The sequence below is a fragment of the Oncorhynchus mykiss genome, chromosome 28 (assembly GCF_057628025.1).
Source record: "Oncorhynchus mykiss isolate SJ-2025 chromosome 28, ASM5762802v1, whole genome shotgun sequence".
NCBI lineage: Eukaryota > Metazoa > Chordata > Actinopteri > Salmoniformes > Salmonidae > Oncorhynchus > Oncorhynchus mykiss.
In genome coordinates this window covers 40338197-40352500 of record NC_143049.1, presented here as the reverse complement: position 1 = coordinate 40352500, position 14304 = coordinate 40338197, and the positions used below count along the sequence as shown (strand labels likewise).

Sequence of the window (14304 nt, the reverse complement as noted above, 5' to 3'; positions counted from 1 at the left end):
CCCAGTGGGCCTGTAGCTATAATGAAAGAGCCCAGTGGGGCCTGTAGCTATAATGAAAGAGCCCAGTGGGCCTGTAGCTATAATGAAAGAGCCCAGTGGGCCTGTAGCTATAATGAAAGAGCCCAGTGGGCCTGTAGCTATAATGAAAGAGCCCAGTGGGGCCTGCAGATATAATTGGTTTGGGAGGTCAAGAGGGCTCTCTGCATCAATTAACACAGTGCACCTTTTTTAACCAGGGCCTAAAGGGAAACCAATAGGTCTCTGGTCAAAAGTAGTGCACTATATAGGGAATAGGGTTCCATAGGACTCTGTTCTGAAGTAGTGCACTATATAGGGAATAGGGTTCCATTTGAGACACACCATTGGTGAGTTGTGTCTCTTCCTCAATGAGGCCTGGAAACACTATTGTCCAAGGTGTGAAATCACTGGGCTCGGTGTGCCAGGGTCAGGGATGATGTACCATGGGGGAAGTAATGGGTGAAAATTAGTTTTCTGGTGGAGTAGAACATTATATAGACCTGGTGCTGAGGGAAGAAAAAACACATAGCCCTATTGCCATGGATACAAAGGGTTCATATTCATCACATGTAACATGTTTTAATAGGCCATTGTTGTGTCTGCTCTGCCACTATAATCAGATGTGAGTAACTATGTATCGCTGGCTTCCAAAATGAATTTACGTGAAAAAGGACAATAAAGCATTGTATCATATGATAGATAGATTATATATATATATATATATAATCTATATATATCCACTACTGTTCAAATGTTTGGGGACACTTAGAAAGAAAAGCAAATTTTTTTGGTCCATTAAAATAACATCAAATTGATCAGAAATACAGTGTTGACATTGTTAATGTTGTAAATGACTATTGTAGCTGGAAACGGCTCATTTTTTAAAAGGAAGGATAACAGTTTTCAACTGTGCTAACAAAATTGCAAAAGGGTTTTCTAATGATCAATTGGCCTTTTAAATGGATCAACTTGGATGAGCTAACACAACGTGCCATTGGAACACAGGCGTGATGGTTGCTGATAATGGACCTCTGTACTGCCTAAGTAGATATTCCATTAAAAATCTGCCGTTTCCAGCTACAATAGTCATTTACAACATTAACAATGTCTACACTGTATTTCTGATCAATTTGATGTTATTTTAATGGACAGAACATGTGCTTTTCTTTAAAAAACAAGGACATTTCGAAGTGTCCCCAAACTTTTGAACGGTAGTCTATGTATTTACTTTATATAATTTTTTATGGTATTGAAAATCCTACCGCCGTTATAGGTAATGTAAGGTAAACTAAGGTAAGGTAAAGGGTAGCTATTGGTTTACTATTTAACTAGATATATATATACATACAATTATATTAGTTTATTATAGATGTATAGTATTGAAAATACTACCCTAATTTAACACACCTGATTCTACTAATTAGCTGCTCAACAAGACCTTAACTAGCTGAATCAGATTTGCTAAATTAGGGTTGGACTGATGACCTACAGGACAGTAGATCTCCAGGAAGAGGGTTGCACTGAAAACCTACAGGACAGTAGATCTCCAGGAAGAGGGTTGCACTGAAAACCTACAGGACAGTAGATCTCCAGGAAGAGGGTTGGACTGAAAACCTACAGGACAGTAGATCTCCAGGAAGAGGGTTGGACTGAAAACCTACAGGACAGTAGATCTCCAGGAAGAGGGTTGGGCTGAAAACCTACAGGACAGTAGATCTCCAGGAAGAGGGTTGGACTGAAAACCTACAGGACAGTAGATCTCCAGGAAGAGTGTTGGACTGAAAACCTACAGGACAGTAGATCTCCAGGAAGAGGGTTGGACTGAAAACCTACAGGACAGTAGATCTCCAGGAAGAGGGTTGGACTGATAACCTACAGGACAGTAGATCTCCAGGAAGAGGGTTGGACTGATAACCTACAGGACAGTAGATCTCCAGGAAGAGGGTTGGACTGATAACCTACAGGACAGTAGATCTCCAGGAAGAGGGTTGGACTGAAAACCTACAGGACAGTAGATCTCCAGGAAGAGGGTTGGACTGAAAACCTACAGGACAACAGATCTCCAGGAAGAGGGTTGGGCAGCCCTGGTATAGGTAACGTAAGGTAATGTAGACTAAGGTCATTTAAGGTAAGGTAAGGTAAACTAAACTAAGGTAAGGTAAGGTAGGGTAAACTAAGGTGGGGCAAGGTAAACTAAGTTAATGTAAGGTAGGGCAAACTAAGGTAGGGCAAACTAAGGTAATGTACGGTGAGATAAGGTAAACTAAGGTAGAGTAAAATAAGGAAACGTAAGGTAAAGTAAACTAAGGTTAGGTAAACTAAGGTAAGGTAAACTAAGGTAATGTAAACTAAGGTAAGGTAAACTAAGGTAATGTAAACTAAGGTAATGTAAACTAAGGTAAGGCAGGGTAAACTAAGGTAAGGTAATGTAAATGAAGTTAATGTAAGGTAAACTAAGATAAGGTAAGGTAAGATGAGGTAAGGTGAGGTAAACTAAGGTACGGTAGGGTAAGGTAAGGTAAACTAAGGTACGGTAAGGTGAGATAAGGTAAGGTAAGGTGAGATAAGGTAAGGTAAGGTGAGATAAGGTAAGGTAGGGCGAGATAAGGTAAGGTGAGATAAGGTAAGGTAACTCACCTGATAGAAGTTGGGCCAGTAGGTAGAGATGGCCAGTTCTACCTGTACCCAGGCTCTAGTAGCTGGCCCAGACACGTTCCAGACGGGCATGCCCAGTGGACTGTTGTTCTCTCTGATGTACACGTTGAGCTGCCCCGGTCCCGCCCCCTCGCGTCCAGACAGGAAGTACTGGAAGATGATACAGTGGGTGTCATTCTCCTTCAGCTGGGGGGTCAGGAGGAGGGCCTTCTGACCAGCGAAACGCCCCGACGTGTTGACCATTATGAAGGCTGAATCTGGGGAGGCAGAGGAGAGGAGAACATTAAATGGAGGTCAGAACTGTGTAGCTGGGGGGTCAGAACTGTGTAGCTGGGGGGTCAGAACTGTGTAGCTGGGGGGGTCAGAACTGTGTAGCTGGGGGGTCAGATCTGTGTAGCTGGGGGGGTCAGAACTGTGTAGCTGAGGGGGTCAGAACTGTGTAGCTGGGGGGTCAGAACTGTGTAGCTGGGGGGGTCAGAACTGTGTAGCTGGGGGGGTCAGAACTGTGTAGCTGGGGGAGTCAGAACTGTGTAGCTGGGGGGGGTCAGAACTGTGTAGCTGGGGGGTCAGAACTGTGTAGCTGGGGGGTCAGAACTGTGTAGCTGGGGGGGTCAAAACTGTGTAGCTGGGGGGTCAGAACTGTGTAGCTGGGGGGTCAGAACTGTATAGCTGGGGGGGTCAGAACTGTGTAGCTGGGGGGTCAGAACTGTGTAGCTGGGGGGTCAGAACTGTGTAGCTGGGGGGGTCAGAACTGTGTAGCTGGGGGGGTCAGAACTGTGTAGCTGGGGGGTCAGAACTGTGTAGCTGGGGGGTGAGAACTGTGTAGCTGGGGGGGTCAGAACTGTGTAGCTGGGGGGTCAGAACTGTGTAGCTGGGGGGTTAGAACTGTGTAGCTGGGGGGTCAGAACTGTGTAGCTGGGGGGTCAGAACTCCGTAACACAGACAGGATCACATCCAACCAAACTAAAATGATTTACAGATGAAGGATCTTCCTTTATTGTTGCAGCAAAATAATTATGTCGAAACAGGATTTGAACGTTTAGTCCTTAAGGTTGCTTAATCGGTTGTTAGGCCACTAGTTAGCCAGATTTGGCTACATGAAATGTGCAGTACTGTTAATTAATATTGCCATGCGTTAGTGCTGGGTTTTCAGTGAATTGATGTCAATCATGAAGCTTTCCTGCGGTGCAGGAAAATTCTCAGCAACAAAAGACTGATCAAATGAAGATCGTACACCTGTAAATAGCATTGAACCATCTTAAGACACACAGCAGTGGAGAAGACACCAACAATAACATACACCCCATTATTTCCATCTCTACTTTGCACATTCTTCCATTGCAAATCTACCATTCCAGTGTTTTACTTGCTATATTGTATTTACTTTGCCACCATGGCCTTTTTTTGCCTTTACTCCCTTCTCAGTATACTGTAGGTAGGGGTAAAGGATAGATAATAGACAGTAACAGCAGTATACTATAGGTAGGGGTAAAGGATAGATAATAGACAGTAACAGCAGTATACTGTAGGTAGGGGTAAAGGATAGATAATAGACAGTAACAGCAGTATACTGTAGGTAGGGGTAAAGGATAGATAATAGACAGTAACAGCAGTATACTGTAGGTAGGGGTAAAGGATAGATAATAGACAGTAACAGCAGTATACTGTAGGTAGGGGTAAAGGATAGATAATAGACAGTAACAGCAGTATACTGTAGGTAGGGGTAAAGGATAGATAATAGACAGTAACAGCAGTATACTGTAGGTAGGGGTAAAGGATAGATAATAGACAGTAACAGCAGTATACTGTAGGTAGGGGTAAAGGATAGATAATAGACAGTAACAGCAGTATACTGTAGGTAGGGGTAAAGGATAGATAATAGACAGTAACAGCAGTATACTGTAGGTAGGGGTAAAGGATAGATAATAGACAGTAACAGCAGTATACTGTAGGTAGGGGGTAAAGGATAGATAATAGACAGTAACAGCAGTATACTGTAGGTAGGGGTAAAGGATAGATAATAGACAGTAACAGCAGTATACTGTAGGTAGGGGTAAAGGATAGATAATAGACAGTAACAGCAGTATACTGTAGGTAGGGGGTAAAGGATAGATAATAGACAGTAACAGCAGTATACTGTAGGTAGGGGTAAAGGATAGATAATAGACAGTAACAGCAGTATACTGTAGGTAGGGGTAAAGGATAGATAATAGACAGTAACAGCAGTATACTGTAGGTAGGGGTAAAGGATAGATAATAGACAGTAACAGCAGTATACTGTAGGTAAGGGATAGATAATAGACAGTAACAGCAGTATACTGTAGGTAGGGGGTAAAGGATAGATAATAGACAGTAACAGCAGTATACTGTAGGTAGGGGTAAAGGATAGATAATAGACAGTAACAGCAGTATACTGTAGGTAGGGGTAAAGGATAGATAATAGACAGTAACAGCAGTATACTGTAGGTAGGGGGTAAAGGATAGATAATAGACAGTAACAGCAGTATACTGTAGGTAGGGGTAAAGGATAGATAATAGACAGTAACAGCAGTATACTGTAGGTAGGGGTAAAGGATAGATAATAAACAGTAACAGCAGTATACTGTAGGTAGGGGTAGAGGATAGATAATAGACAGTAACAGCATTATAATGTAGGTAGGGGTAAAGGATAGATAATAGACAGTAACAGCAGTATACTGTAGGTAGGGGTAAAGGATAGATAATAGACAGTAACAGCAGTATACTGTAGGTAGGGGTAGAGGATAGATAATAGACAGTAACAGCAGTATACTGTAGGTAGGGGTAAAGGATAGATAATAGACAGTAACAGCAGTATACTGTAGGTAGGGGTAAAGGATAGATAATAGACAGTAACAGCAGTATACTGTAGGTAGGGGGTAAAGGATAGATAATAGACAGTAACAGCAGTATACTGTAGGTAGGGGGTAAAGGATAGATAATAGACAGTAACAGCAGTATACTGTAGGTAGAGGTAAAGGATAGATAATAGACAGTAACAGCAGTATACTGTAGGTAGGGGTAAAGGATAGATAATAGACAGTAACAGCAGTATACTGTAGGTAGGGGTAAAGGATAGATAATAGACAGTAACAGCAGTATACTGTAGGTAGGGGGTAAAGGATAGATAATAGATAGTAACAGCAGTATACTGTAGGTAGGGGTAAAGGATAGATAATAGACAGTAACAGCAGTATACTGTAGGTAGGGGGTAAAGGATAGATAATAGACAGTAACAGCAGTATACTGTAGGTAGGGGTAAAGGATAGATAATAGACAGTAACAGCAGTATACTGTAGGTAGGGGGTAAAGGATAGATAATAGACAGTAACAGCAGTATACTGTGGGTAGGGGTAAAGGATAGATACTAGGCAGTAACAGCAGTATACTGTAGGTAGGGGTAAAGGATAGATAATAGACAGTAACAGCAGTATACTGTAGGTAGGGGGTAAAGGATAGATAATAGACAGTAACAGCAGTATACTGTGGGTAGGGGTAAAGGATAGATACTAGGCAGTAACAGCAGTATACTGTAGGTAGGGGTAAAGGATAGATAATAGACAGTAACAGCAGTATACTGTAGGTAGGGGTAAAGGATAGATAATAGACAGTAACAGCAGTATACTGTAGGTAGGGGGTAAAGGATAGATAATAGACAGTAACAGCAGTATACTGTAGGTAGGGGTAAAGGATAGATAATAGACAGTAACAGCAGTATACTGTAGGTAGGGGTAAAGGATAGATAATAGGCAGTAACAGCAGTATACTGTAGGTAGGGGGTAAAGGATAGATAATAGACAGTAACAGCAGTATACTGTAGGTAGGGGTAAAGGATAGATAATAGACAGTAACAGCAGTATACTGTAGGTAGGGGTAAAGGATAGATAATAGACAGTAACAGCAGTATACTGTAGGTAGGGGTAAAGGATAGATAATAGACAGTAACAGCAGTATACTGTAGGTAGGGGTAAAGGATAGATAATAGACAGTAACAGCAGTATACTGTAGGTAGGGGTAAAGGATAGATAATAGACAGTAACAGCAGTATACTGTAGGTAGGGGTAAAGGATAGATAATAGACAGTAACAGCAGTATACTGTAGGTAGGGGTAAAGGATAGATAATAGACAGTAACAGCAGTATACTGTAGGTAGGGGGTAAAGGATAGATAATAGACAGTAACAGCAGTATACTGTAGGTAGGGGTAAAGGATAGATAATAGACAGTAACAGCAGTATACTGTAGGTAGGGGGTAAAGGATAGATAATAGACAGTAACAGCAGTATACTGTAGGTAGGGCTAAAGGATAGATAATAGACAGTAACAGCAGTATACTGTAGGTAGGGGTAAAGGATAGATAATAGACAGTAACAGCAGTATACTGTAGGTAGGGGTAAAGGATAGATAATAGACAGTAACAGCAGTATACTGTAGGTAGGGGTAAAGGATAGATAATAGACAGTAACAGCAGTATACTGTAGGTAGGGGTAAAGGATAGATAATAGACAGTAACAGCAGTATACTGTAGGTAGGGGTAAAGGATAGATAATAGACAGTAACAGCAGTATACTGTAGGTAGGGGTAAAGGATAGATAATAGACAGTAACAGCAGTATACTGTAGGTAGGGGTAAAGGATAGATAATAGACAGTAACAGCAGTATACTGTGGGTAGGGGTTAAGGATAGATAATAGACAGTAACAGCAGTATACTGTAGGTAGGGGTAAAGGATAGATACTAGGCAGTAACAGCAGTATACTGTAGGTAGGGGTAAAGGATAGATAATAGACAGTAACAACAGTATACTGTAGGTAGGGGTAAAGGATAGATAATAGACAGTAACAGCAGTATACTGTAGGTAGGGGTAAAGGATAGATAATAGACAGTAACAGCAGTATACTGTAGGTAGGGGTAAAGGATAGATAATAGACAGTAACAGCAGTATACTGTAGGTAGGGGTAAAGGATAGATAATAGACAGTAACAGCAGTATACTGTAGGTAGGGGTAAAGGATAGATAATAGACAGTAACAGCAGTATACTGTAGGTAGGGGGTAAAGGATAGATAATAGACAGTAACAGCAGTATACTGTAGGTAGAGGTAAAGGATAGATAATAGACAGTAACAGCAGTATACTGTAGGTAGGGGGTAAAGGATAGATAATAGGCAGTAACAGCAGTATACTGTAGGTAGGGGTAAAGGATAGATAATAGACAGTAACAGCAGTATACTGTAGGTAGGGGGTAAAGGATAGATAATAGATAGTAACAGCAGTATACTGTAGGTAGGGGTAAAGGATAGATAATAGACAGTAACAGCAGTATACTGTAGGTAGGGGTAAAGGATAGATAATAGACAGTAACAGCAGTATACTGTAGGTAGGGGGTAAAGGATAGATAATAGATAGTAACAGCAGTATACTGTAGGTAGGGGGTAAAGGATAGATAATAGACAGTAACAGCAGTATACTGTAGGTAGGGGTAAAGGATAGATAATAGACAGTAACAACAGTATACTGTAGGTAGGGGGTAAAGGATAGATAATAGACAGTAACAGCAGTATACTGTAGGTAGGGGTAAAGGATAGATAATAGACAGTAACAGCAGTATACTGTAGGTAGGGGTAAAGGATAGATAATAGACAGTAACAGCAGTATACTGTAGGTAGGGGGTAAAGGATAGATAATAGATAGTAACAGCAGTATACTGTAGGTAGGGGGTAAAGGATAGATAATAGACAGTAACAGCAGTATACTGTAGGTAGGGGTAAAGGATAGATAATAGACAGTAACAGCAGTATACTGTAGGTAGGGGGTAAAGGATAGATAATAGACAGTAACAGCAGTATACTGTAGGTAGGGGGTAAAGGATAGATAATAGACAGTAACAGCGTATGTGCATAAAGATTCAATGCAGATAGTCCGGGTAGCTACTTGATAAACTATTTAGCAGTCTTATGTCCTGGGGGTAGAAGCTGTTCAGGGTCCTGTTGGTTCCAGACTTGCTACATTGGTACCGCTTGCCGTGCGGAAGCAGAGAGAACAGTCTATGACTTGGGTGTCTGGATTCTGACAACGTTTAGGGCCTTCCTCTGACATCGCCTGGTATAGAGGTCCTGGATGGGAGGAGGCTTGGCCCCTGTGATGTGCAGGGCCGTACTCACCACCCTCTGTAGCACCTTAATAGTGTGGTCAGCAAAGTTTCCTTATGTAGAGATCGAAGACCGTGTGAGGACTGTGTGTTGTTCTGAATCATTGACTCTGACAGGCTTAGGGTCAGTTCCATTTCAATTCCAGTCAATTCAGTAAACCAAATACCAAATGTTCCTATTTGAAAAGCATTGAAGAGACAGGGTTAAGGTCAATACCATTTTAATTCCAGTCAATTCAGTAAGACAAATTCCATGTTTCTCATTGAAAAGCATTGAAGATAATTGGATTTTGATCCATTTTTTTTATAGATTTTCTAGTGTACTTCCTGAATCGACTGGAATTGAAATGGAATTGACCCTTAACCCCAAGGAGAGCAGTTGATATATCTCATCTTATGAACTGGGTGGTTCGAGCCCTGAATGCTGATTGGTTGACAGCCGTGGTATATCAGAACATATACCATGGGTATGACAAAACATGTATTTTTACTGCTCCAGTTACTTATAATGGCAATAAGGCACCTTTGGGGGTGTGTGGTATATAGCCAATATACCACGGCTAAGGGCTGTGTTCAGGCACTCGGCGTTGTGTCGTGCTTAAGAACAGTCCTTAGCCGTAGTACATTGGCTATTACACCACACCTCCTCCGGCCTTATTGCTGAAGTATCTCACAGACAGCTATACCGAGGTGGTTTTTTAACTCAAATGACGGAGAAAAATTAAGAAGAAAAGAAGATGAGGAATAAATAACAAAAAAAAAAGAGCCATTTTGATTGAACTCGAAAAGTTAATCCAATCCTCCAACGGGACACGAGTCAGAACGGTTATATTGACAAGACATTCAACCCCTATACATCATCCTCTCATAGGCCTATAGCTGTCAGCGCCACAGAGAGAAGACACAGCCTCTCCCTCTCTGCCAGCCATTGCCCCACTCTCGTTGGTGATATCATGGCCTCTCCAGGTCATGAGTTTATATACAGTTACTATGTGTCTTAACACGTTCCCTTTCAGTTCTACATATGGACTCTGCTACTTGTTAAAACTGAAAGGTTTTTGGCACTCCTTCTATAGCTGTCAGCTCCACAGAGAGAAGACACACGACGTACTGAAAGGACAGGTGAGACATACTGAAACGCAGAACAAGTGACGCGGTTTTGCGTTGATATTACCCACGGTACACCAGTACAATTCATTATCACACAGGGAAAGAGTTTTACACGGTTCAGAAAAGATAAGAGCAAAATAGACTAAGCAGAACAGCTAAGCAGAAAAGTTTTTGCTCGTTTGTCATCAAATACCTACACGGAGCCCACTCACAGACACAAATCTAACTTGTCTGCAGATTTGCTGAGGTACTTTAGGGGGGGGGAAGAAAGATAGTTCACCAAGAAGTGCAACCTTTACCAGAACCCAGTTTGTTCCTTCAGTGTCTCAGACTGCTTATCTTGTTGTGATAAATAACACAAGTAACTCTCTCTCTCTCTCTCTCTCTCTCTCTCTCTCTCTCTCTCTCTCTCTCTCTCTCTCTCTCTCTCTCTCTCTCTCTCTCTCTCTCTCTCTCTCTCTCTCTCTCTCTCTCTCTCTCTCTCTCTCTCTCTCTCTCTCTCTCTCTCTCTCTCTCTCTCTCTCTCTCTCTCTCTCTCTCTCTCTCTCTCTCTCTCTCTCTCTCTCTACTATGAGAGGAGGAGAACAGGAGAAGAGAGAAGAGCTGTGATAACACTGAGTCCATCTCTTCTAGTTTGTTGTTTGGTCTTTATTGGAAAAGGAGGAGGAGTACAGGAGGCGAGGGGAGACAAACTCTTCCAGTTTGTTGGTCATGCTACAACACCTCTCCTGAGTCTACAACATCTCAATACATATCTCAATTAATCTATCCTAATCTCTAAATGATGCAGAAAAATTAATCCATGCTTTTGTTACTTGTAGGTTAGACTACTGCAATGCTCTACTTTCCGGCTACCCGGATAAAGCACTAAATAAACTTCAGTTAGTGCTAAATACGGCCGCTAGAATCCTGACTAGAACCAAAAACATTTGATCATATTACTCCAGTGCTAGCCTCTCTACACTGGCTTCCTGTTAAGGCAAGGGCTGATTTCAAGGTTTTACTGCTAACCTACAAAGCATTGCATGGGCTTGCTCCTACCTATCTTTACGATTTGGTCCTGCCGTACACACCTACACGTACGCTACGGTCACAAGACGCAGGCCTCCTAATTGTCCCTAGAATTTCTAAGCAAACAGCTGGAGGCAGGGCTTTCTCCTATAGAGCTCCATTTTTATGGAATGGTCTGCCTACCCATGTGAGAGACGCAGACTCGGTCTCAACATTTAAGTCTTCACTGAAGACTCAACTCTTCAGTGGGTCATATGATTGAGTGTAGGCTCAGGAGTGTGAAGGTGAATGGAAAGGCTCTGGAGCAACGAACCGCCCTTGCTGTCTCTGCCTGGCCGGTTCCCCTCTTTCCACTGGGATTCTCTGCCTCTAACCCTATTACAGGGGCTGAGTCACTGGCTTACTAGGACTCTTTCATACCGTCCCTAGGAGGGGTGCGTCACTTGAGTGGGTTGAGTCACTGATGTGATCTTCCTGTCTGGGTTGGCGCCCCCCCTTGGGTTGTGCCGTGGCGGAGATCTTTGTGGGCTATACTCAGCCTTGTCTCAGGATGGTAAGTTGGTGGTTGAAGATATCCCTCTTGTGGTGTGGGGGCTGTGCTTTGGCAAAGTGGGTGGGGTTATATCCTTCATGTTTGGCCCTGTCCGGAGGTGTCCTCGGATGGGGCCACAGTGTCTCCTGACCCCTCCTGTCTCAGCCTCCAGTATTTATGCTGCAGTAGTTCATGTGTCGGGAGGCTAGAGTCAGTTTGTTATATCTGGAGTACTTCTCCTGTCCTATTCGGTGTCCTGTGTGAATTTAAGTACGCTCTCTCTAATTCTCTCTTTCTCTCTTTCTTTCTCTCTCTCGGAGGACCTGAGCCCTAGGACCATGCCTTAGGACGACATGGCATGATGACTCCTTGCTGTCCCCAGTCCACCTTGCCGTGCTGCTGCTCTAGTTTCAACTGTTCTGCCTGCGGCTATGGAACCCTGACCTGTTCACCGGACGTGCTACCTGTCCCAGACCTGCTGTTTTCAACTCTCTAGAGACAGCAGGAGTGGTAGAGACACTCTTAATGATCGGCTATGAAAAGCCAACTGACATTTACTCCTGAGGTGCTGACTTGCTGCACCCTCGACAACTACTGTGATTATTATTATTTGACCATGCTGGTCATTTTTGAACATTTGAACATCTTGGCCATGTTCTGTTATAATCTCCACCCGGCACAGCCAGAAGAGGACTGGCCACCCCTCATAGCCTGGTTCCTCTCTAGGTTTCTTCCTAGGTTTTGGCCTTTCTAGGGATTTTTCCTAGCCACCGTGCTTCTACACCTGCATTGCTTGCTGTTTGGGGTTTTAGGCTGGGTTTCTGTACAGCACTTTGAGATATCAGCTGATGTAAGAAGGGCTTTACAAATACATTTGATTTGATTTAGTCTACAACATCTCAATACATCTCTGTTAATCTCTATTGATCTCTAGTCTTCAAAATGTCATATATATCTGTTAATATCTATTGATCTCTAGTCTACAACATCTCAATATATCTCTGTTAATCTCTATTGATTTCTAGTCTACAACATCTCAATACATGTCTATATTAATCTCTAATGATCTCTAGTCTACAACATCTCAATATGTCTCTGTTAATCTCTATTGATTTCTAGTCTACAACATCTCAATACATCTCTGTTAATCTCTATTGATCTCTAGTCTACAACATCTCAATATATCTCTGTTAATCTCTATTGATTTCTAGTCTACAACATCTCAATACATGTCTATATTAATCTCTAATGATCTCTAGTCTACAACATCTCAATATGTCTCTGCTAATCTCTATTGATTTCTAGTCTACAACATCTCAATACATGCCTATATTAATCTCTAATGATCTCTAGTCTACAACATCTCAATATATCTCTGCTAATCTCTATTGATTTCTAGTCTACAACATCTCAATACATGCCTATATTAATCTCTAATGATCTCTAGTCTACAACATCTCAATATATCTCTGCTAATCTCTATTGATTTCTAGTCTACAACATCTCAATACATGCCTATATTAATCTCTAATGATCTCTAGTCTACAACATCTCAATATATCTCTGCTAATCTCTATTGATTTCTAGTCTACAACATCTCAATACATGTCTATATTAATCTCTAATGATCTCTAGTCTACAACATCTCAATACATATCTCTGTGTGTCACGATTCATTTCTACTGCTCTTTGACAAAGTGGCTCTCGTCAACCGAAGATAACTTTATAGGGAACCGGCTTATCATTTGAGACATATGTCCTAAGGGATCTGTACAGCAGCTGAAACGAGTGGCAGGTCGGCTAGCGCTTAGAGCATTGGGCCAGTAACTGAGAGGTTGCTGGTTCTAATACCCGAGCCGACAAGGTGGGAAATCTGTCAAAGTGTCTTTGAGCAAGGCACTTATCCCTGACACATCTCACAGCAACTATCTGGTGGAGATTTCCTTTTTAAGTTTTACTGTAAATGGAGCATTTACTGATCTGGCCACTGAGTTGAATATGGAGATGTGTAATATACTGTACATACAGTACCTCATAGGCAGAGCAGATGGGTGAACGTTTTGATTTTTGGAACTAGGAACTACACAACTGATTCATATAACAAACTCAGGGTCCCCAGGACTGCCTCACCCCTTAGGGTCCCCAGGACTGCTGTACCCCTTAGGGTTCCCAGGACTGCCTCACCCCTTAGGGTCCCAGGACTGCCTCACCCCTTAGGGTCCCCAGGACTGCCTCACCCCTTAGGGTCCCCAGGACTGCCTCACCCCTTAGGGTCCCAGGACTGCCTCACCCCTTAGGGTCCCAGGACTGCTGCACTCCTTAGGGTCTCCAGGACTGCTGCACCCCTTAGGGTCTCCAGGACTGAGTTGGGAACTATGTTCTAATCCTTCAACCAGACCTTGTTTACTCTAGTATGTCTGTTTCTAAGGATTTAAAGGCCCCGTTGATATAGAGAGCAGGTCAGAGACGCTCGACGGAAGGTTCTATTAGGTCATTTTAATAACACACAACCCATCTACTCAGCTGACTAAACATGATGTTTCTCCCCCTCTCTCTCTCTCCCTCTCCCTCTCTCCCTCTCTCTCTCTCTCTCTCTCTCGCTCCCTCGCTCGCTCCCTCGCTCCCTCCCTCGCTCCCTCCCTCCCTCCCTCCCTCTCTCTCCATCCACCCATCGGGGAGTCAGGAGCTCTGTCAGTGTGATATGAACCAACACTAATATCCTCATGATGAATAGATTCCATTGAAGCTCCATTACAAAGACAGATGCTAGGTCCCAAATGGAACCATATTCACTACATAGTATGCTACTTATG

At 42.6% G+C, this 14304-nt stretch overlaps 1 protein-coding gene across 1 annotated transcript in view; it reads right to left on the bottom strand.

The window, feature by feature from the left end:
* Nucleotides 1-14304, bottom strand: part of LOC118944840 (receptor-type tyrosine-protein phosphatase mu) — a 539275-nt gene that overhangs the window by 340572 nt on the left and 184399 nt on the right. Inside the window, exon 3 of the mRNA XM_090225625.1 lies at nt 2656-2930. Coding sequence (XP_090081751.1) covers nt 2656-2930 — 275 coding nt within the window. The remainder of the gene's footprint in view (nt 1-2655; nt 2931-14304) is intronic.